Here is a 20,982-nt window from a genome sequence, read left to right as displayed (position 1 = left end):
CAGCATGAGTCACTTCTGACTTCCTGACTTCTGACTAAAAAAGGAGACAGGGGAGGCAGCTGCAGCACACAGCCTGCGATTGACAGCCTCAGCTCAGTTTGTGTGTGCTGTGTGGAGGGGTGTGTCTCCCTTTCCTCCAATCAGCTCTCAGAGCTCTTCTTACTGAGCTCTGCAGAGTTTTACTTCAGCTCCCCACCCCCCTGATTTCTGAAAGCTCAGACAATCTGTATAAATTCTGCACTTTGAACTGCCGTAGAGAAGAGACGACTGCAGATAAGCAGGTACAACATATGTAGGGGGATTTGCTTCATCTCTGTGTATCACCTGAGACAAGTAACTTTACTGGGTATACTGTATATTAGGGTTTACACCCCCAAGTCCCTAAAAGTTAAGACTTGCTTTTCTGCACCGCCACCATAAGTCTCCTTCCCCTCCCCCGCCTAGTCTCAAACTCACTGGGAATGTTGACAGGTGTCCCGGCATATGGGGCTTATTAATGGGGGGCTCTTTAACAATGCCCTAGGTGGCTTGGGGAAGAATTAAAGCTGTGATGATTCTGCTTATTATAATCTCCAAGTGATTGATATTTCCTATTTCTCTGCCAATGCAATTGCCGAGCAATCCCCGGTAGTTTTGTATTTCCGCTACAGATACTAATTTAAAGCAATCTGCAGCTTAATTTAGACCTTCACTATAAATTCTGGGAGTAAATGGCTCCTCTGTCTTAATGTGATTAGAATTGAATTGTGTTTAGCACCTGCCACGTTTGATACAAGCATTTCCCGTATTTTAATACATTAGCCGCTGTTATTTCTTTTTAACACTTGACGTGTGGAGAACGGGGCAACTTACGGAGAGCGGGCCTGTGGGAAAAGTGCAAATCCTTAGTGGTGACCTGACAGCCTGAGCCGTCAAAACTCGCTATTTGTTCTAAGATCATACACCACCGCCCGCAGCTTCCTCTTATGCCCCGTACACACGATCGGAAATTCCGACAAGAAAACCGTGTTTTTTTTTTTTTCTGACGGAATGTTGGCTCAAACTTGAGTTGCATACACACGGTCACACAAATCTTGTCTGAAATTCCAACCGTCAAGAGCGCGGTGACGTACAAGGCGTACGACGAGATGAATTATTAGATTAATGGTGGAGAAACCCTTATTTCTTGTTGTTGGGTTACCAGGTTTGCACACATCTCAGCAGGGATTTTTGTCCACTCTTCTTTACGGATCTTTTCAAAATTCTAAAGGATTCTTGGCTGTTGCTTGGCAACATGAAGTTTCAGCTTCCTCCATACATTTCCTATAGGATTAAGGTCTGGAGACTTGCTAGGCCACTCCAGGGGCCGGATTCATAAAGAAGATACGACGGCGTATCTCCTGATACGCCGTCGTATCTCTGAGTCCGGCTGTCGTATCTATGCGCCTGATTCATAGAATCAGGTTACGCATAGATATGCCTAAGATCCGACAGGTGTAAGTGACTTACACCGTCGGATCTTAGGCTGCAATTCCAGGCCAGCCGCTAGGTGGCGCTTCCATATCTTTTACGCGTCGGATATGCAAATGAGCATTTACGCCGATTCAGAAACGAACGACCGCCCGGCGCTTTTTTTTTATGTCGCTTGCGTTCGGCTTTTTCCGGCAGAAAGTTACCCCTGCTATAGGGGTAAGTGCAGGTAAGTGCAGCGTATCCTATGTTAAGTATGGCCGTCGTTCCCGCGCCGAGTTTTGAATTTTTTACGTCGTTTGCGTAAGTCGTTCGCGAATACGGCCGGACGTAATTTACGTTAACGTCGAAACCAATGACGTCCTTGTGGCGTCATTTGGAGCAATGCACGCTGGGTAAATTTGCGGACGGCGCATGCGCTGTTCGATTGGCGCGGGGACGCGCCTGATTTAAATAGTACACGCCCCCTAGCCGCGGAATTTGAATTCCGCCGGGGGATTTACGATACGCCGCCGCAACTTTAGAGGCAAGTGCTTTCTGAATAAAGCACTTGCTTCAAAAAATAGCGGCGGCGTATCGTAAATCAGATAGGTTACGCGGATCTAAAGATCCGCTAAAATATCTGAATCTAGCCCCAGGACTTTAATGTGCTTCTTCTTCTTCAGCCACTCCTTTGTTGCTTTAGCGGTATGTTTTGGGTGGCTGGAAGACCCATCCATGACCCATCTTCAGTGTTCTGGCTGAGGGAAAAAGGTTCTCATAAAAAAGATTCTCATCCAAGATTGTACAATACACGGCCCCGTCCATTGGCTCCTCAATGTGGTAAAGTCGGCCTGTACCTTTAGCAGAGAAACAGCCCCAAAGCATCATGTTTCCACCTCCCGTGCGTGACTGTAGGGATGGTGTCTTTGGGGTCATAGTCAGCTTTTCTTCTTCCTCCAAACACAACCAGTCGAGTTTATGCCAAAGAGCACAATTTTGGTCTCATCTGAGCACAGCACTTTCACCCAATCCTTCTCTGAATCATTTAGATATTCATTGGCAAAATTCAGACGGGACTGTACATGTGTCTTCTTGAAGAAGGGGACCTTGCGGGCACTGTAGGATTTCAGTCCATGGCGGCGTTTTGTGTTGCCAATGGTTTGTTTGGTGACTGTGGTCCCAACTGCCTTGAAATCATTCACAAGTTCCTCCCGTGTAGTTGTGGCTGATCCTTTACTTTTCTCATGACCATCCTCACCCCATGAGGCAAAGTCTTGCATGGAGCTCCAGACTGAGGGCGATTGCTTAGTTATTTAGTATTTCTTCCATTTTTGAATAATCGCTCCAGCAGTTGTCTCCTCACCTAGGGCCAGATTCACAGAGCAAATACGACGGTGTATCTCCTGATACGCCGTCGTATCTGTTGTTCTATCTATGCGACTGATTCATAGAATCAGTTACGCATAGATATCCCTAAGATCCGACAGGTGTAATTGTTTTACACTGTCGGATCTTAGGATGCAATACCGCGGCCGCCGCTAGGGGGAGTTTGCGTCGTAAACCAGCGTCGGATATGCAAATTAGGAGTTACGGCGATCCACGACGGATTTTCGCGTTCCCTACGTCGCCGCTAGTCTAGTTTCCCGTCGCAAAGTTAGTCGTCGTTTTTTGGTGCCTTAACTTTACACAGCAATCGTATTACTGTATAAAGTATGGCCGTCGTTCCCGCGTCGAAATTTAAAAATTTAACGTCGTTTGCGTAAGCCGTCCGGGAATACGGAAGTACGCTACGCGCGTCGCCGTCGCGGGATTTAAGAAACAGAGCATGCGCAGTAGGTCCGGCGCGGGAGCGCGCCTAATTTACTGTAAATGGCACACGCCCATTTAAATTGGCCCGCCTTGCGCCGGAGGCCGCCGGCGTAGTTTTCATCGCAAGTGCTTGGTGAATCAGGCACTTGCGATGAAAAATTGCGGGGGTGTAACGTATCTAGGATACGTTACGCCGCCGCGATTCTACGTGAATCTGGCCCAGTGAGTACAAGATTAGATAGATAGATAGATAGATAGATAGATAGATAGATAGATAGATAGATAGATAGATAGATGAAGATAGATAGATAGATGAAGATAGATAGATAAAGATAGATGTATAGATAGATAGATAGATAGATAGATAGATAGATGAAGATAGATAGATAGATAGATAGATAGATAGATAGATAGATAGATAGATAGATAGATAGATAGATAGATAGATAGATGAAGATAGATAGATAGATAGATAGATAGATAGATAGATAGATAGATAGATAGATAGATGGATATTTAAGAATTATCATCTTTTTTGTTCTTCATAGAAGAAAGTTCTTTGTCATGGGATTGCCGCCGACTTTCTTTCTCCTTGCAGATAGAACTTTGCGTTCGCACAGCCTTTCCTTCCTTTCCTTTAATAAAACTCAATTACAATTCCCGTGGAATTTATTTCTAAATAAAATATGTACAGCCGTAATAAAAAATGCATAAATGCCACTTTCCGTTGCGCACGGAATCTTTCCTCCCCCCAGCCCTCGGCTGCTGACGAAGCGGGATCGCTCTCACCTGTGCCTCTGCGGACTGACACCGCATTGTTCTGCTAAATAGCGCTGTCTTCTCCAATGTGCCGCCGTTCTACAGGAGAGACACAATCGTTAGCTGCGTTTCTGTGGACGTCAGCACTTTGCACAGGGGGAAAGTACAAAATCCCACTGACAGGCCTGACAGGCGGGGGAGAAAAACACGCCGAGGAAACTGGGAAGCGGTCTGGGACTGGAGCAAGCTTGGCTATTGTCAGTGTGAAGAATAAATATATTCCCAATGTACAGCCTGCGCCAGCGTCCTGAATTCTCCTGAATATTAAATCGTGTGTCACAGACAGGAGAAAAGCTGAGGACACTTACTGTCACTTAAAGCTGAACCTCAGGCACAAAAACGTTCATTTAATCTATTCCTCTATAGTAGAAAGGACATACTGTACAATGGATATAAAAAGTCTTCCCACTGTTAAAATGTCCGATTTCTGTGATGTAAAAAAAAATGAGAAAAAGATAAATCATTTCAGAACTTTCTCCACCTTTAACCACTTCAGCCCCTGGAGGATTTGGCTGCCAAATGACCGGGCCACTTTTTGCGATTCGGCACTGCGTCGCTTTAATTGACAATTGCGCGGTCGTGCGACGTAACTCCCAAACAAAATTGGCGTCCTTTTTTTCCCACAAATAGAGATTTCTTTTGGTGGTATTTGATCACCTCTGCGGTTATTATTTTTTGCGCTATAAACAAAAATAGAGCGACAATTTAAAAAAAAAAAGCAATATTTTTTACTTTTTGCTATAATAATTATCCCCCAAAAATATATAAAAAACTATTTTTCCTCAGTTTAGGCCGATTATGTATTCTTCTACATATTTTTGGTAAAAAAATCGCAATAAGCGTTTATTGATTGGTTTGCGCAAAAGTTATAGGCCCAGATCCACAAAGAACTTACGGCGGTGTATCTATTGATACGCCGCGTAAGTTCTACGATGCGCCGGCGTATCTTTGTTTTGTATTCACAAAACAAGATACGCCTGAATGTGGGCTAGATCCTACCGACGTACGTCTTAGTACGCCGTCGGAACATAGGTGCATATTTACGCTGGCCGCTAGGTGGCGCTTCCATTGATTTCCGCGTAGAGTATGCAAATTGGCTAGATACGCCGATTCTTAGAACGTAAGTCCGCCCGGCGCATTTTTTTATGTCGTTTGCGTAAGGCTTTTTCCGGCGTATAGTTACCCCTGCTCTATGAGGCATACGCAATGTTAAGTATGGACGTCGGGCCAGCGTCAAATTTTCCGTTGTTTACGTCGTTTGCGTAAAACGTTCGCGAATAGGGCTTTGCGTAAATTACGTTCACGTCGAAAGCATTGACTATTTGCGACGTGATTTCAAGCATGCGCACCGGGATACCCCCACGGACGGCGCATGCGCCGTTAAAAAAAAAACGTAATTTACGTGGGGTCAAGTTGAATTAACATAAAACACGCCCACATCTTAGTCATTTGAATTTCGAGCCCTTACGCCGACACATTTACACTACGCCGCCGTAACTTACGGCGCAAATTCTTTGTAGATAAGGAACCTCTGCTCTAAGTTACGGCGGCGTAGTGTATCTGAGACGCGCTACGCCGGCCTATATATGCGCCGAGGTACGTGGATCTGGCCCATAGCGTCTACAAAATAGGGGATAGTTTAATGGCATTTTTATTAATACATTTTTTTTATTTTACTAGTAATGGCGGAGATCAGCAATTTTTATCGTGACTGCGACATTATGGTGGACACATGGGACACTTTTGTTGCTATTTTGGGAGCATTGTCATTTATACAGCGATCAGTGCTATAAAAATGCACTGATTACTGTATAAATGTGACTGGCAGGGAAGGGGTTAACACTAGGGGGCTAGGAAGGGGTTAAGTGTGTCCTAGGGAGTGATTCTAACTGTGTGAGTGGCTGGGCTTACTGTGATCACTGCTCCTGATGAGAGGGAGCAGACGATCAGTGTCCTGTCACTAGGCAGAACAGGGAGACACGATTGCGGGACGCTTATTGCAATTTATTTTACCAAAAATATGTAGAAGAATACGTATCGGCCTAAATTGAGGAAAAACATTTTTTTTTTTATATATTTTTTGGGGATATTTATTATAGCAAAAATTGTCGCTTTATTTTTTGATTATAGCGCAAAAAATAAAAACCGCAGAGGCGATCGAATACCACCAAAAGAAAGCTCTATTTGTGGGAAAAAAAGGACGCCAATTTTATTTGGGAGTCACGTCACACGACCGCGCAATTGTCAGTTAAAGCGACACAGTGCCGAATCGCAAAAAATGGGCCTGGTCTTTTACCTGCATTTTGGTCCGGGGTCTTAAGTGGTTAAAGTAGCGCAACGCTAAATAGGAAAAAATGGCCTGGTCATAAAAGGGGTAAAACCTTCCGGAGCTGAAGTTAAAAACAATAAATAAGAAAGTCCGGTCACTGCCCCCCCACGGTCACTGCTGCTCTCTCTCTCCTTGTGGCGGGTCTTGTCTCCGCCCCTTCTGGTTTTCTTGCAGGGAGCCTGTAGTGGGTGGGGTTTGCTGAAACCCCTCCCACAATGCTGTGATGATGTCACTGCTGCTTTCACAAGGTAATATCTTTCAAATTTCCCGCGTCGTATCTTTGTTTTGAATCCTCAAAACAAGATACAACGGCATCTGGGTTAGATCCGACAGGGTCTGGGTACGCCTTCGGACCTAAGATGCAATTCTTCGGCGTCCGCTGGGTGGCGTTCCCGTCGTTTTCCGCGTCGAGTATGCAAATTAGCTATTTCCGACGATCCACGAACGTACGAGCGGCCGTCGCGTTCTTTTACGTCGTCTCTAGTCGACTTTTTTCGGTGTATAGTTAAAGCTGCTATTTGGTGGCGTACGCAATGTGGCCGTCGTTCCCGCGTATAATTTGAAAAAAAAAAAATTGTTTGCGTAAGTCGTCCGTGAATCGGGATGGACGTAATTTACGTCCACTTCAAAACAATGACGTCCTTGCGACGTCATTAAGCGCAATGCACGGCGGGAAATTTAGGGACGGCGCATACGCAGTTCGTTCGGTGCGGGAACGCGCCTCATTTAAATGAAACACGCCCCCTACCCGCCTAATTTGAATTCCGCGCCCTTACGCCGCGAGAGATACACGACGCCGCCGTAACTTACGGCGCAAATTCTTTCAGGATTCAAACCGAAAAAAGTAAGTTTTGGCGGCGTAGCGTATCTCAGATACGCTGCGCCGGGGCAGATCTTTGTGGATCTGCCCCATGGGGTTCTATATTCGATTTCCCCTTTAATCCTCGTCTATTTATCAATGCTCTTCTGACGACTTCCCCCGCAAAGTCTCTCCATCTGAAATCTTAATAAATATACTTGATAATTTCTTCTGGGTACCCGCAGAACTGAAAGGCTCATTTTGTCGGCCCGGTCTGGATGATTAATTAAATTGATTAACAGTGTGGATAATGCGGCTGATGTATTGAGCCGTGCCCGGCGCTGTTCAAACAGGGATCTTTATGGGAACACGGCCTTTGAAGAGCGTTATTGAAGAAATCGGTTCGATGAGCAAGCTCATAAATTAAATTAGTTGCAAACCTAAACCATTAGGAAGATGGTAACGAGCCATTAACAAGTGGCAGTAAAACTCCACACTAAAATGTTTTTTTTTTATTATATATACCATTATAAATCTAATAGAAAAAATACCGGAGGGGCTTTTCTTTACTGCCCCCTAGTGGCTGGTCTGGCTATCTAAACCAGGGGTCTCCAAAGTTATCAGCGGGAGGGACACATTTTATATCATTTTTATAGGTGAAGGCATAAAATTTAATTGAATCAATTTGTTTTACTTCGGGCTCTTTTTTTATTTTTTTTATTTTATAATCTGACTGATATGGTTCAGAACATCGGAGAAAAAACTTCAGTAAAGCAAAGAAATTCCAAACAATTGGAGCCAATGATGGGAAATATGCAGATGGAGTTTTATTAGAGTCACCATCAGAATCCACCCTATTAGAGTCCCCCCTACATCAGGGTTCTCAGAGTCCCGCCCCCTTTTTTTTAGACTCCACACCAAAGTATGTCCTTACTTTAAAGTCACCCCTTACATCAAAGCCCCCATTGGTCCTCCCCCTACTTACAGCAAAATCTACGTCCCCATTAGATCCCCTCTTACATCAGATTCCACATCAAAGTATGCTTTAACATCAGAGTCGACCCTTACATCAGGGTCCCTATTAGATCCCCCCCTCACCCTAACATCAGAGTTTACACACCAGGGTTCCCCCCTACATCAGAACCCATATCAGATTCCCACATTACATCAGAGGACTCCTCCCTTACATCTGAGTCATTATTATCCCCCCCTTACATCAAAGTCTACATCAGAGTCCCCATTAGATTCCCCCCTTACATCAGAGTTTACATCAGAGTCTCCCCTCAACTCAGGGTTCCCATTAGCGTCTTCCCTTACATCAGATTTCACACCAAAGTATGCTTTTACATCAGAGTCAACCCTTATATCAGAGTCCCCATTAGATACCCCCCCTCACCCTTACATCAGGGTTTACATCAGGGTCCCCATTAGATACACCTTCCTTACATCAGAGTCGACCCTTACATCAGGGTCCCAATTAGATCCCCCCCCCTTAATATAAGAGTTTACATCAGAGTCAACCCTTATATCATAGCTGACATCAGGATTCCCCCCTACATCAGGCCTACATCAGGACCTATATCAGAGTCCCCCATTACATCAGAGGACTCCTCCCTTACATCAGGGCCCTCATCAAAGTCCCCCCTCAACTCATGGATCCCATTAGCGTCTTCCCTTCACTCAGATTCCACACCAAAGTATGCTTTTACATCAGAGTCAACCCTTACATCAGGGTCCCCATTAGATTCCCCCCTCACCCTTATATCAGAGTCAACCCTTACATCAGGGTCCCCAATAGATTAACCCCCCTCCCCCCACCCTTACATCAGAGTCAACCCTTACATCAGGGTCCCCATTAGAGCCCCCCCTCACCCTTACATCAGAGTCTAAATCAGAGTCAACCATTATATCAGAGTTGACATCAGGGTTCCCCCCTACATCAGGACCTATATCAGAGTCCCCGATTACATCAGAGGACTCTTCCCTTACATCAGGGTCCTCATCAGAGTCCCTTCCTTACATCAGGGTTCTCACTAGAGTCTCCCCTTACATCAGACTCCACACCAAAGCATGCCCTTATATCAAAGTCACCCCTTACATCAGAGTCCCCATTATCCCCCCCCCCCCCCTTACATCAAAGTCTATATCAAAATCCACATCAGAGTCTCCCGCTAACTCAGAGTTCCCATTAGCGTCTTCCCTTACATCAGATTCCACATCAAAGTATGCTTTAACATCAGAGTCAACCCTTACATCAGGGTCCCCATTAGAGCCCCCCCTCACCCTTACATCAGAGTCTAAATCAAAGTCAACCCTTATATCAGAGTTGACATCAGGGTTCCCCCCTACATCAGGACCTATATCAGAGTCCCCGATTACATCAGAGGACTCTTCCCTTACATCAGGGTCCTCATCAGAGTCCCCCCTTCCATCAGACTCCACACCAGAGTATTCCCTTACATCAGAGTCCCCATCAGAGTCAACCCTTATAACAGAGTTGACATCAGTGTTCCTCCTTATATCAGGGCCCATATCAGAGTCCTCCATTGCATCAAAGGACCCCTCCCTTACATCAGGGTCCTCTCCAGTGTCCCCCCCTTACCTCAGAGTCCACATCAGAGTGCCCCCTTATATTAGGGTCCCCATGAGAGTTCCTCTCTTACACCCGAGCCCCCTTCCCCCATACTACAGGAATCCCATCAGAGTCCTCCCTTACATAAAATTTCAAACCAGAGTTCGCCCTTCCATCAGAGTTCCCCCTTACATCAGCCTTGAGGCAGGGCAGGTGTGAACATATATATATATATATATATACAGTATATAGGGATGAGGGAATGATAGGAGAGAATGAAATGGTCCCGGAAGTTAACCTGTCGTTCTCATATTTCCTAATTTTTGTGTCTGAATATTTCTGATGGATGTCGTTATTTCCTCTCCCTAGTAAAGTCCAGGTTCTGTACGGGGGGACCGACCTGTTTGACTATGAAGTGCGGACGACCTTCAACAATGACATGCTGCTTGCGTTCATCAGCACGGGCTGCATCGCCGTCCTCGTTTACATCCTCACCTCATTCTCAGGTACCGGGTGAATTGTGATTTTCTTGTATAGAAAAAATAAATGTATTTCTATATGGCCATTGTGTAAGCCATGCGGTAAAGAAAATCCATTTTCTATAAATGCCTCATTGCCTCATCCAGAAGTCTCTACAGAGCCCAAGGCCACATTACAAGCTGCAATAAAGGAGAACTAAATGAAAAGCTTGTTTTCCTTTTGCATAGACATAGCTCCCAACTGTCTATGATTTGGAACAATGCCCCTCTGTCCCTCTTTCCCCCTCATCTGTCCCTCATTGTGGTCTGATCTATATAGTCGTATTTAAAATGCACTTTTTATCTTTCAAACAGTTTCCCAGTGCTAAACCCAGTGGCGTCCGCTCATAAAGGGCGCAGGGGCGCCTCCCCCTATTACATGCGCTCGTCCCCTAATCTACATATGTGTAGGACGCCAGACGCATGGATTTCAATGTTTTTTGTTTTGTTTTTGAAGCACATGATTAGAGCCGGAAGCTCTAATTGGATTCAAAAAGGGCGGGCTTGGGGCGCAGAGCACTGCGCCCCAAGCCCACCCAATTGTATGACATTAGTAAATTAATATTCGCTAATGTCTTCCTGTTTCTCCTCCCTATCTAATTGGGTAAAACTTTCATTTTTTCCCAGTGCCAGAGTCAAAAATGGAAGTGAGGGGGAACCCCCTCTTAGACAAATGCCACTGGAACTGGTGTCCCTATTGGGAGATTTCTCCTCACCACCTGTTTTGTCTTCCTGCTTCTCCTCCCTGCCAATCATGAAGCGGGTCCTTAGACCCCATTGGCCGGGTGTCCTAAGACCCGATTGGCCTCAAGTCCTTAATCCTGATTGGCTGGAAGGAGAAGCGAACGCTGGGACTCGGGAGGAGATGCAGGGGGGGGGGGGGGGTGATCCGCCAAAGCCCCAATCTAGATAGGGTAAGAACAAGCCCTTACAGTATAGTACTACAGTATTTCTTTCTAGACTGGTCATACCCCAGTATAAATCCAGGAACCGCCTTTAACAATTTGGCGCCCACGCTATAGCCGAAAGATGGCTTTAGCGCATGCTTAAAATGCAGGGAGGGCATCCATGGACATCCCCCTGTGCTCACACTGCCCGTGTGCCCCCCTGTGGCATGAGGGTGGCATGCTCTGTGATCGATGAGTCCTTGGGACTCGGGTGATTACAGATCGGGTTAAAGGGCAATTCACATCGCTTTATCATGTGATCAGCTGTCAGCCAATGACAGCTGATCACACGAAGTAAACAGAAGTCGGTTATCAGCTGACAGCGTGAGGAGAAAAGACTAAAGCCGATTACCGGCTTCTGTAAAAGGGACCATTTGCCCACCAGTGCTGCTCACTCGTACCCACCAGTGCCACCTACCAGTGCTCATCAGTACTGCTAATCTGTGCCCACCAGTGCCACCTACCAGTGCTCATCAGTACTGCTAATCTGTGCCCACCAGTGCCACCTACCAGTGCCCATTAGTACTGCTAATCTGTGCCCACCAGTACCACCTATCAGTGCTCATCAGTGCTGCCCATCAGTGCCTCATCATCAGTGTTCCCTGTCAGAGCTGCCTATTCGTGCCACCTATTAGTGCCACCTCTCAGTGCCCTTCAGTGCCATTTATCAGTGCCGTCCATCAGTGCCACCTATCAGTGTCCACCAGTGCCGCCTCATCAGTGCGCATTAGTGCGACCTATCAGTGACCATCAGCGCTGCCAATCAGTGCCTCATCAACAGTGTCACCTGTCAGTGCTGCCTATCAGTGCCACCTACCAGTGCCACCTCATCAGTGCCCATCAGTGCCACCTATCAGTGCCCATCAATGCAGCCTCATCAGGGAACATCAATGAAGGAGAATAATTACATGTTTGCTAACCTCAGTTACCACAAACCCTCAGTGGTGATTAAATACCACCAAAAGAAAGCTCTATTTGTGTGAAAAAAATATAAAAAATGTATTTGGGTACAGTGTAGCATAACTGCGCAATTGTCATTCAAAATGTGACAGCGCTAAAAGCTGCAAATTGGCCTGGGCAGGAAGTGCCCGAGTGTGTAACAGTCACAGACATATGAAAAATTCCGAAACGTAGGAGCTGTGCGGGGCCACGGGTCCTCTCACTCAGAGTATTATAGTTGGGGTTTCTCATTGTAAGGAAAGGCAGAAACATTAATAGATTTTCTTTAGATGTGTGCAGACGCTCATTTTAGTATCATTTGTGATCATGTTTGAACCTTTTATTATATTATTATCATTACCAGTAATAAAGGTGTCTCTGTATTATTCAGTGTTCCTGACCTTTTTTGGGATTGCCAGCATCGGCCTCAGCTGCCTTGTGGCTCTTTTCCTTTACCACGTGGCCTTCGGGATACAGTACCTTGGAATATTAAACGGGGTGGCAGCTTTTGTCATTGTTGGTATTGGTAAGTATATTGGAATTTATGATTTTTCTATTCTATAGAGTTACAGTATTGTATGTAGTGTTGCTCACGAATATTCGCATTGCGAATATTCGACTCGAATATAGCATATTCGAGAAATCGCGCTATATTTCGAATTTCGCGGTGAATATTCGCAATTCCGAATATTCGCATTTTTTCAATTTGATTTTTAAAACAGATCACATCCTATCGACGTCTAAAAGCATTGCTGGTATGATTAGAGACCCTGGGCCGAGTAGCTAAGCTGAGGCGATCCTTTTATGTTCCCAAATAGAAAAAAAAAACATTGCGATTTTTCGCTATTGCGAATGCGAAAATGATTGCGAATTTTCGATAACTGTGGTAGGAGAACTCTGATTGTCTCTGATGCAAAAGGGGGGGGCTTTGTGTATGTTTCTGTTATGAATATTTGTATGTTTGATATTATTTTTTTTTGTAAGAAGGAAAAAATTGCGCATACCTTAAAAAAAGGGGAGAATACAGCAGCAACTCAAAAATGTTATACAACATAATTTAATACAAGACAGAAAATGGAGTCGCTCTACAAGAATAAAAAATATGTCTAGTGACAAGACATGTGGGCAAATTATAAAATAAGCAAGCGCAAATAACTTGTGAAATACACAGTGAAACAAATATATAAAGAAATATAGTCCCAATAATAGAAAAATAATCTTTCATAAAAATGTCTTTGATATGTGAAGTGAAAAAAAGTCCAAAGCATGCAGCATGAACGTGTTCAATCTTCAAGGTGTTTGATTGACAAACGGCTGTGACAGATGGATAGAGTAAAGAATCACCACCAATGCAAAACACTTTTTATTTTGTATTGTAAAATATCAAGAATATTCTGAGCCAATCAGAGTGCTCCTTCTGCATTTGCCGAATATTCGCAATTATTTTGTATTGTAAAATATCAAGAATATTCTGAGCCAATCAGAGTGCTCCTTCCGCATTTGCCGAATATTCGCAATTATTTTGTATTGTAAAATATCAAGAATATTCTGAGCCAATCAGAGTGCTCCTTCCGCATTTGCCGAATATTCGCAATTATTTTGTATTGTAAAATATCACGAATATTCTGAGCCAATCAGAGTGCTCCTACAGCATTTGTCGAAATTGCGCAGTAAATATCGCATTCGCATGTTGCGATATTTCGATAAAATATCACGAATATTCTGAGCCAATCAGACTGCTCCTACAGCATTTGTCGAAATTGCGCAGTAAATATCGCATTCGCATGTTGCGATATTTCGATAAAATATCACGAATATTCTGAGCCAATCAGAGCGCTCCTCCAGCATTTCTCGAAATTGCGCAATAAATATCGCATTCGCATGTTGCGATATTTCGATAAAATATCACGAATATTCTGAGCCAATCAGAGTGCTCCTACCGCAGTTATCAAAAAATCGCAATTATTTTCGCATTCGCAATAGCGAAAAATCGCAATCATTTAATTTCGATAAAATATCACGAATATTCGAATTTAGCGAATATATCTCGAATATTCGAATATATATTCGAGATATATCGCGAAATCGAATATGGCATATTCTGCTCAACACTAATTGTATGCAATGTTGGGGTGCCGCCCCCCAAAAGATGGCTTTTAAAGTGGGTGGCTATGTAGTTAGCAGGCCAGCCTTGCAGCACAGAAGTCCATGGCGCGTAAGCGCGCATAATTTAAATGATCCCGTAGGGGGCGTGGATCATTTAAATTAGGCGCGTTCCCGTGCCGAACGTAGTGCGCATGCTCCGTCGGGAAACTTTCCCGACGTGCATTGCGGTAAATGACGTCGCAAGGACGTCATTTGCTTCAACGTGAACGTAAATGGCGTCCAGCGCCATTCACGATTCACTTACGCAAACAACGTAATTTTCAAAAATCGCGACGCGGGAACGACGTGTATACTTAGCATTGGCTGCTCCTGCTAATAGCATGGGCAGCCTTACGCAGAAACTGACGAACGAAAAACGACGTAAAATGCGAACGCCGGGCGCGCGTACGGTTGTGAATCGGCGTGAGTATACCTATTTTATGGACGCTATAACTTTTGCGCAAACCAATCAAACCAATCAATATACTCTTATACTCTTATATACTTATTGAGATTTTTTTTTTTTTTACCAAAAATATGTAGAAGAATACGTATCGGCCTAAACTGAGGAAAAACGATTTTTAGATATATTTTGGGGATATTTATTATAGCAAAAAGTAAAAAATATTGTTTTTTTTTCCAAATGTCGTTCTTTTTTTGTTTATAGCGCAAAAAAAAAAAAAAAATCGCAGAGGTGATCAAATACCACCAAAAGAAAGCTCTATTTGTGGTAAAAAGAAATTATGTAAATTTGGTTTGGGAGCCACGTCGCACGACTGCGCAATTGTCAGTTAAAGCGACTCAGTCCCGAATCGCAAAAAGTGGCCTGGTCTTTGACCACCAAAATGGTCCGGGGCTGAAGCGGTTAAACTGACCTCATTTACAGACCGAAGTTCATCCATTTGATCTAAAAGAACCAAATGATACATTGGGCCAGATTCAGATACATATACATATCTATCGGCGGGCGTAACGTATCTCAGATACACTACGCCGCCGTAACTTAGGGCGCAAGTTCCGTATTCAGAAAGAACTTGCGCCCTAAGTTACGGCGGCGTAGCGTATGTGGTCCAGCGTAAGTTACGGCGGCGTAGCGTATGTGGTCCGGCGTAAGTTACGGCGGCGTAGCGTATGTGGTCCGGCGTAAGCCAGCGGAATACAAATTTTCCATGCAGTGGGCGTGTTGTATGGTAATGAAGGCTGACCCCACGTAAATGACGTTTTTGACTAACGGCGCATGTGCCGTCCGTGAACGTATCCCAGTGAGCATGCTCCCAATTACGCCGCAAATAGTCAATGCTTTCGACGTGAACTTAACTTACCCTATTCGCGAAAGTTTTACGCAAACGACGTAAATTACGGAAAATTTGACGCTGTCCCAACGTCAATACTTAACATTGTGTACGCCTCATATAGCAGGGGTAACTTTACGCCGGTCCGACGCCTTACGTAAACGACGCATATAGATACGTCGGGCGCAACTACGTTCGTGAATCGGCGTATCTACCTAATTTGCATATTCTACGCGTAAATCTACGGAAGCGCCACCTATCGGCCAGCGTAAATATGCAACTAAGATACGACGGCGTAAGAGGCTTACGCCAGTCGGATCTTAGCAAAATTCCGGCGTATCTTGTTTTCTGAATACAGAAAAAAGATACGCTGGCGGGCCCCGCGCAAGCCAGGTACGGAGTTTCCGTACGGCTACTTTTAGCGCAAGGCTGCCCCTTCTAATAGTAGGGGCAGCCAATGCTAAAGTATAGCCGGCCTTCCCGCGCCGTGAAATTTGAATTTCACGGCGTTTGCGTAAGTGAAACGTGAATGGCGCTGGACGCCGTTCACTTAGAAGCAAATGACATCCTTGCGACGTCATTTGCTGCAATGCACGTCGGGAAAGTTTCCCGACGGAGCATGCGCTGTACGCTCGGCGCGGGAGCGCGCCTAATTTAAATGATTCCCGCCCCCGGCGGGATCATTTAACTTGCGCGCTTACGCCGGGCAAATTTGCCGGCGCGCCCTCGCAATTCACGGAGCTACTGCTCCGTGAATCGAGGGCAGCGCAAAATATTTGCGGGGGCGCAGGGCAAAATCGTTGCCCTGCTCCCCCTGCAAATATCGCGCAAATTCTACCTGAATCTGGGCCATTGTTTATAGTTATTAAACTATAGTAAAAAATGGCCTGGTCATTAAGGGGGTAAATCCTTCCGGGGCTGAAGTGGTTAAAAAACGCCAACGCTCAAAAACGCTTTAAAAACGTTGGACACAAACGCTCAAAAATGCGGCTCGCAGGTGTGAATTCTGCCTTATATCTGTAAATATGAAACTGTGACACAAAGATGAATTCTGATTGGTTGCTCTCAGTTGTAGGACTTTCATTAAGCCATAAAAACGTTGCGTCCCTTTGCCCATTGCAGTACAAACGCACTTTCTACTTTTTAATAATCTTGGCGGTAAACCGCGCGCCCGTGCTCTGAAATCCAATTAAAGCTGACTTAAAACAGTTGAGTCTGTACTGAACTCCTTGGTGGCTCACAACGGTTTTCGCCTTTTATATAAAAAGTACTTTTCTTTTTATCATTCTCCCGCTTTTCCGACAAGCTGCAATTCAATATTTCTTTTTAGGTTATAAAATCCGCATGTGGTGCAGCTTGATAGAAAATCATTGTCTTCTCTGTGATCAGCGCACAATGCTGGCGCTGCAGTTTTGCGGCCAGAAAATTCTTCAGCATTTTATGTTTAAAGTGCACCTGTAGCAAAGAAAAAAAAAGAAACGTTGGCTCTGTTAGTTGGCGGGTTATATAATTTACTGTGCTGTTGGGGCACAGAGGCAGCCAGATGGGCGGTAAAAATCAGGCAGGTGAGCCGTGGTTTTACCGCCCCTGACCACCCACCTGCATTCAACTCAACTTTATGAGATGAGACATGAGACTTCCAGAAGAGCATTTGTGAGGTTGGATGAGAAGGCCTGATTCGCAGTCTCCACTCTAATTCATCTCAAAGGTGTTCTATCAGGTTGAGGTCAGGACTCTGTGCAGGCCAGTCAAGTTCCTAGACCCCAAACTCACTCATCCATGTCTTTATGGACCTTGCTTTGTACACTGGTGTGCAGTCATGTTGGAACAAGAAGAGGCCGTCCCCAAACTGTTCCCACAAAGTTGGGAGCATGAAATTGTCCAAAATGTCTTGGTATGCTGATGCCTTAACCACTTAAGACCCGGACCTTTAGGCAGCTAAAGGACCCGGCCAGTTTTTGCGATTCGGCACTGCGTCGCTTTAACTGACAATTGTGCGACGTGGCTCCCAAAAATCGGCGTCCTTTTTTCCCCACAAATAGAGATTTCTTTTGGTGATATTTTATCACCTCTGCGGTTTTTATTTTTTGCGCTATAAACAAAAATAGAGCGACAATTTTGAAAAAAAAACAATATTTTTTTACTTTTTGCTATAATAAATACCCCCCAAAAATATATAAAAAAAAATGTTTTTCCTCAGTTTAGGCCGATATGTATTCTTCTACCTATTTTTGGTAAAAAAAAACGCAATAAGCGTTTATCAGTTGGTTTGCGAAAAATTTATAGCGTTTACAAAATAGGGGATAGTTTTATTGCATTTTTATTAATTATTATTTTTTTACTACTATTGGCGGCGATCAGCGTTTTTTTTTTTGTTACTGCGACATTATGGCGGACACTTCGGACAATTTTGACACATTTTTGGGACCATTTTCATTTTGTCATTTTCACAGCAAAAATACATTTAAAATGCATTGTTTACTGTGAAAATGAAAATTGCAGTTTGGGAGTTAACCACAAGGGGGCGCTGATAGGGTTATGTATGACCTCATCTGTGTTTCTAACTGTAGGGGGGTGTGGCTGTAGGTGTGACGTCATCGATTGTGATTCCTTATATAAGGGAACACACGATCATTGACGGTGCCACAGTGAAAAACGGGGAAGCTGTGTTTACACACACCTCTCCCCGTTCTTCAGCTCCGGGGACCGATCGCGGGACTCCAGCGGCCGCGGTCACGGAGCTTCGGACCGGGTCGCATGCACGCGCCCGTGACCCCGCGGCTGGGCTTAAAGGGCAACGTACAGGTACATTGATGTGCCCAGCCGTGCCATTCTGCCAACGTATATCGGCGTGAAGGGGTCCTTAAGTGGTTAAAGGGGTTGTAAAGGTTTGTTTTTTTATTTTCTAAATAAGTTCCTTTAAGCTAGTGCATTGTTGGTTCACTTACCTTTTCCTTCAATTTCCCTTCGAAATGTTTTTTTTCTTTGTCTGAATTTCTCACTTCCTGTTCCTCCTCAGTAAGCTTGCCTCCATCATCCGAGCCACTCTGGCTGGGGGTTAGTCAGCCAGATCAGCTTACTGAAGATGAACAGGAAGTGAGAAATTCAGACAAAGAAAGAAAAGGTAAGTGAACCAACAATGCACTAGCTTAAAGGAACCTATTTAGAAAAAAAAAAAAAAACCTTTACAACCCCTTTAAGATTTCCCTTCCCTTGAAAACTATTCGAATTTGAAAACTTTTCAAATCGATCCGAATTCGAATTTTTAAAATATTAATTGATTTGAATACGAATAAACAGAACAAATTCCATATACAAATTAAACGGATTAAATAAATTTAACAAAACAAATTTATGCAAAACTAAACAAATTTTTTTTTTTCGTTCTGCACATGTCTAAAGGTGGGCATCCCAATAACTTTTTACAATATACAATATAGTTGTCATGGATATGCAATAAAGTCTGGCAGCTTACCTGTCTTCATGTGTTCATTAGAGGCCAGACTCTCTTCCTGGCTGTCTTTTATCACCTTCCTCCCTGTATGGCTCCACCCAGGCCATCCCAGGAAGCCTCTATTAACCACTGCACTGCTAGTCTGCTTTGCTGTTCAACCTTTGTTTTTAGCTTGAGTGCCTGTCTGCTGTGTGCTAAGTTTACCTTCCTGTGTATCGATTTTGGCTTGTATGTGACCACTCCTGCTTGCCGGTTTCCCTGACCTTTTGCCTGTCCCTCAGTTACCCATGTCTGCCTGTTGCCCTGACCTCGGCTTACCCATCACTATCGCTTGTCCTGGTTGCTGCTTCCCCTCTTTCCCTGCGGAGCGTGACCTAGGGGATCCCAGGGGTTGCAATCTGGATCCAGCTGAGGCGAAGGCCATCCTCACCACTAGAGGCTCTGGTGAACACCAAGCTGAGTCTTAGACTCCGCGTCCTGGGGAATCTTGGGCTCACGCTTCCTCTCTGTTCGCAGCAATCGGCTATAGGGTTCACATCCCTGACCCTAATGAGGTGCACTTGTCACCTGGCCACAGGTGACCTGACAATAGTCTTTACAGGGCACAGCGTGGAGGTGTGCATGGCCCCGCACCTTATTGCACGCTGTTTGGTGGCAGTTCGGTTTTTGGTGTTGGTAGACGTCCTGGGGGCGTGCTTATTCGGAGGCAGTTTGGTTGGGATTTTGGGTGCAGCATTGTGTTGTTTGCCACGCGGGTGGAGTGTAGGGTGACCACGTGTCCCGGATTGCCCGGGACAGTCCCGCATTTGGCAGGTCTGTCCCAGGTCCCGGGCACCTTCATTCCAGAACAATACAGTGTCCCGAAATAAAAGTGACACAGCCACCCCCCCTCCCCTCTATCTGTTGCCCCCAAAAAAGGCCACCACTTGGCCGCTTTACTCACTGACAGCACCTGTCCTGGCCCGGGAATGTCTGGAGAGGCACAATCCCCGCCCCCTGCTTGTGATTGGAGAAATCATAAATCCCGCCTCTTGTGTCTAATCACAGCAGGGCAGTGTAAAGCCAGCGGTGGAACAAGGTAAAATGGGTCAGGACAAGTGTCGTCAGTGAGTAAAGTGGCGATGCGGCTCCCTTTTTCGGGGAGCGTGATCAGTTCTTCTGGGTAGAGCGTGCAGCTGTGCTGTGATTCATTACAGCACAAGCTGATTTTTGGGAAAGGGGTCCCTAAATGGCCGTTTGGGAATGTGGTCACCCTAGTGGAGCGGGTGCCGTGTGTGTGTGGGGGGGGGAGGCTGGGTGCAATTTCACCTGTGTGGGCAAGGATCCTTGCACTGGCCCTGCATTACGCGGTCAACGAGAGGTTAAACTAAATATAGGACAGGCACAACAAAGGCAGCGAGCTGTTACCATAGCAACCAGTCAAATTTCAGCTTTAAGTACATGGGAAACGTCAAACTATGAAAACGTATTTGTTGCTATGGGTTACCGCGCACATCGCCCTTTGCCTGATGTAATAGCACCTTGTATGTTCTATTTTCTATGAACCATTTTGTGTCTCTCCATAGGGGTGGATGATGTGTTCGTGTTTATTAACACGTACCACCAGGCCAAGCACATCAAAGACCCTCGTCACCGTATGATCCACACCATACAGACGGCTGGGAAAGCAACCTTTTTCACCTCATTGACCACCGCCTCGGCCTACGCCGCAAATATCTTCTCCCAGGTAAGAAGCAGCGACATTTCATAGGGCCTCTGTCCTGACCCTTGTGTTCTTGTTAAGGAGGCCATCTTGATGGGCAGAACCCCCAGGAAGTCTAAAGTAGCATCCTCTCCAAGGCTTCATTCACATGTGCGGCTAGGGTGTAGTAAAACCAGGTGGTTGGCCCGTAGTTTAATGCCACCCCTCCCCAACCCGTTGCCCCAAT

At 45.1% G+C, this 20,982-nt stretch overlaps 1 protein-coding gene across 1 annotated transcript in view; it reads left to right on the top strand.

The window, feature by feature from the left end:
• Window positions 1-20,982, top strand: part of DISP3 (dispatched RND transporter family member 3) — a 171,924-nt gene that overhangs the window by 59,118 nt on the left and 91,824 nt on the right. Inside the window, exons 4-6 of the mRNA XM_040326322.1 lie at window positions 10,129-10,265; window positions 12,555-12,689; window positions 20,620-20,780. Of these exons, the coding sequence (XP_040182256.1) occupies window positions 10,129-10,265; window positions 12,555-12,689; window positions 20,620-20,780 (433 nt within the window). The remainder of the gene's footprint in view (window positions 1-10,128; window positions 10,266-12,554; window positions 12,690-20,619; window positions 20,781-20,982) is intronic.

This window comes from Rana temporaria, chromosome 10 (genome assembly GCF_905171775.1).
Source record: "Rana temporaria chromosome 10, aRanTem1.1, whole genome shotgun sequence".
Lineage (NCBI taxonomy): Eukaryota > Metazoa > Chordata > Amphibia > Anura > Ranidae > Rana > Rana temporaria.
This window is presented reverse-complemented; position numbering and strand designations above follow the sequence as displayed.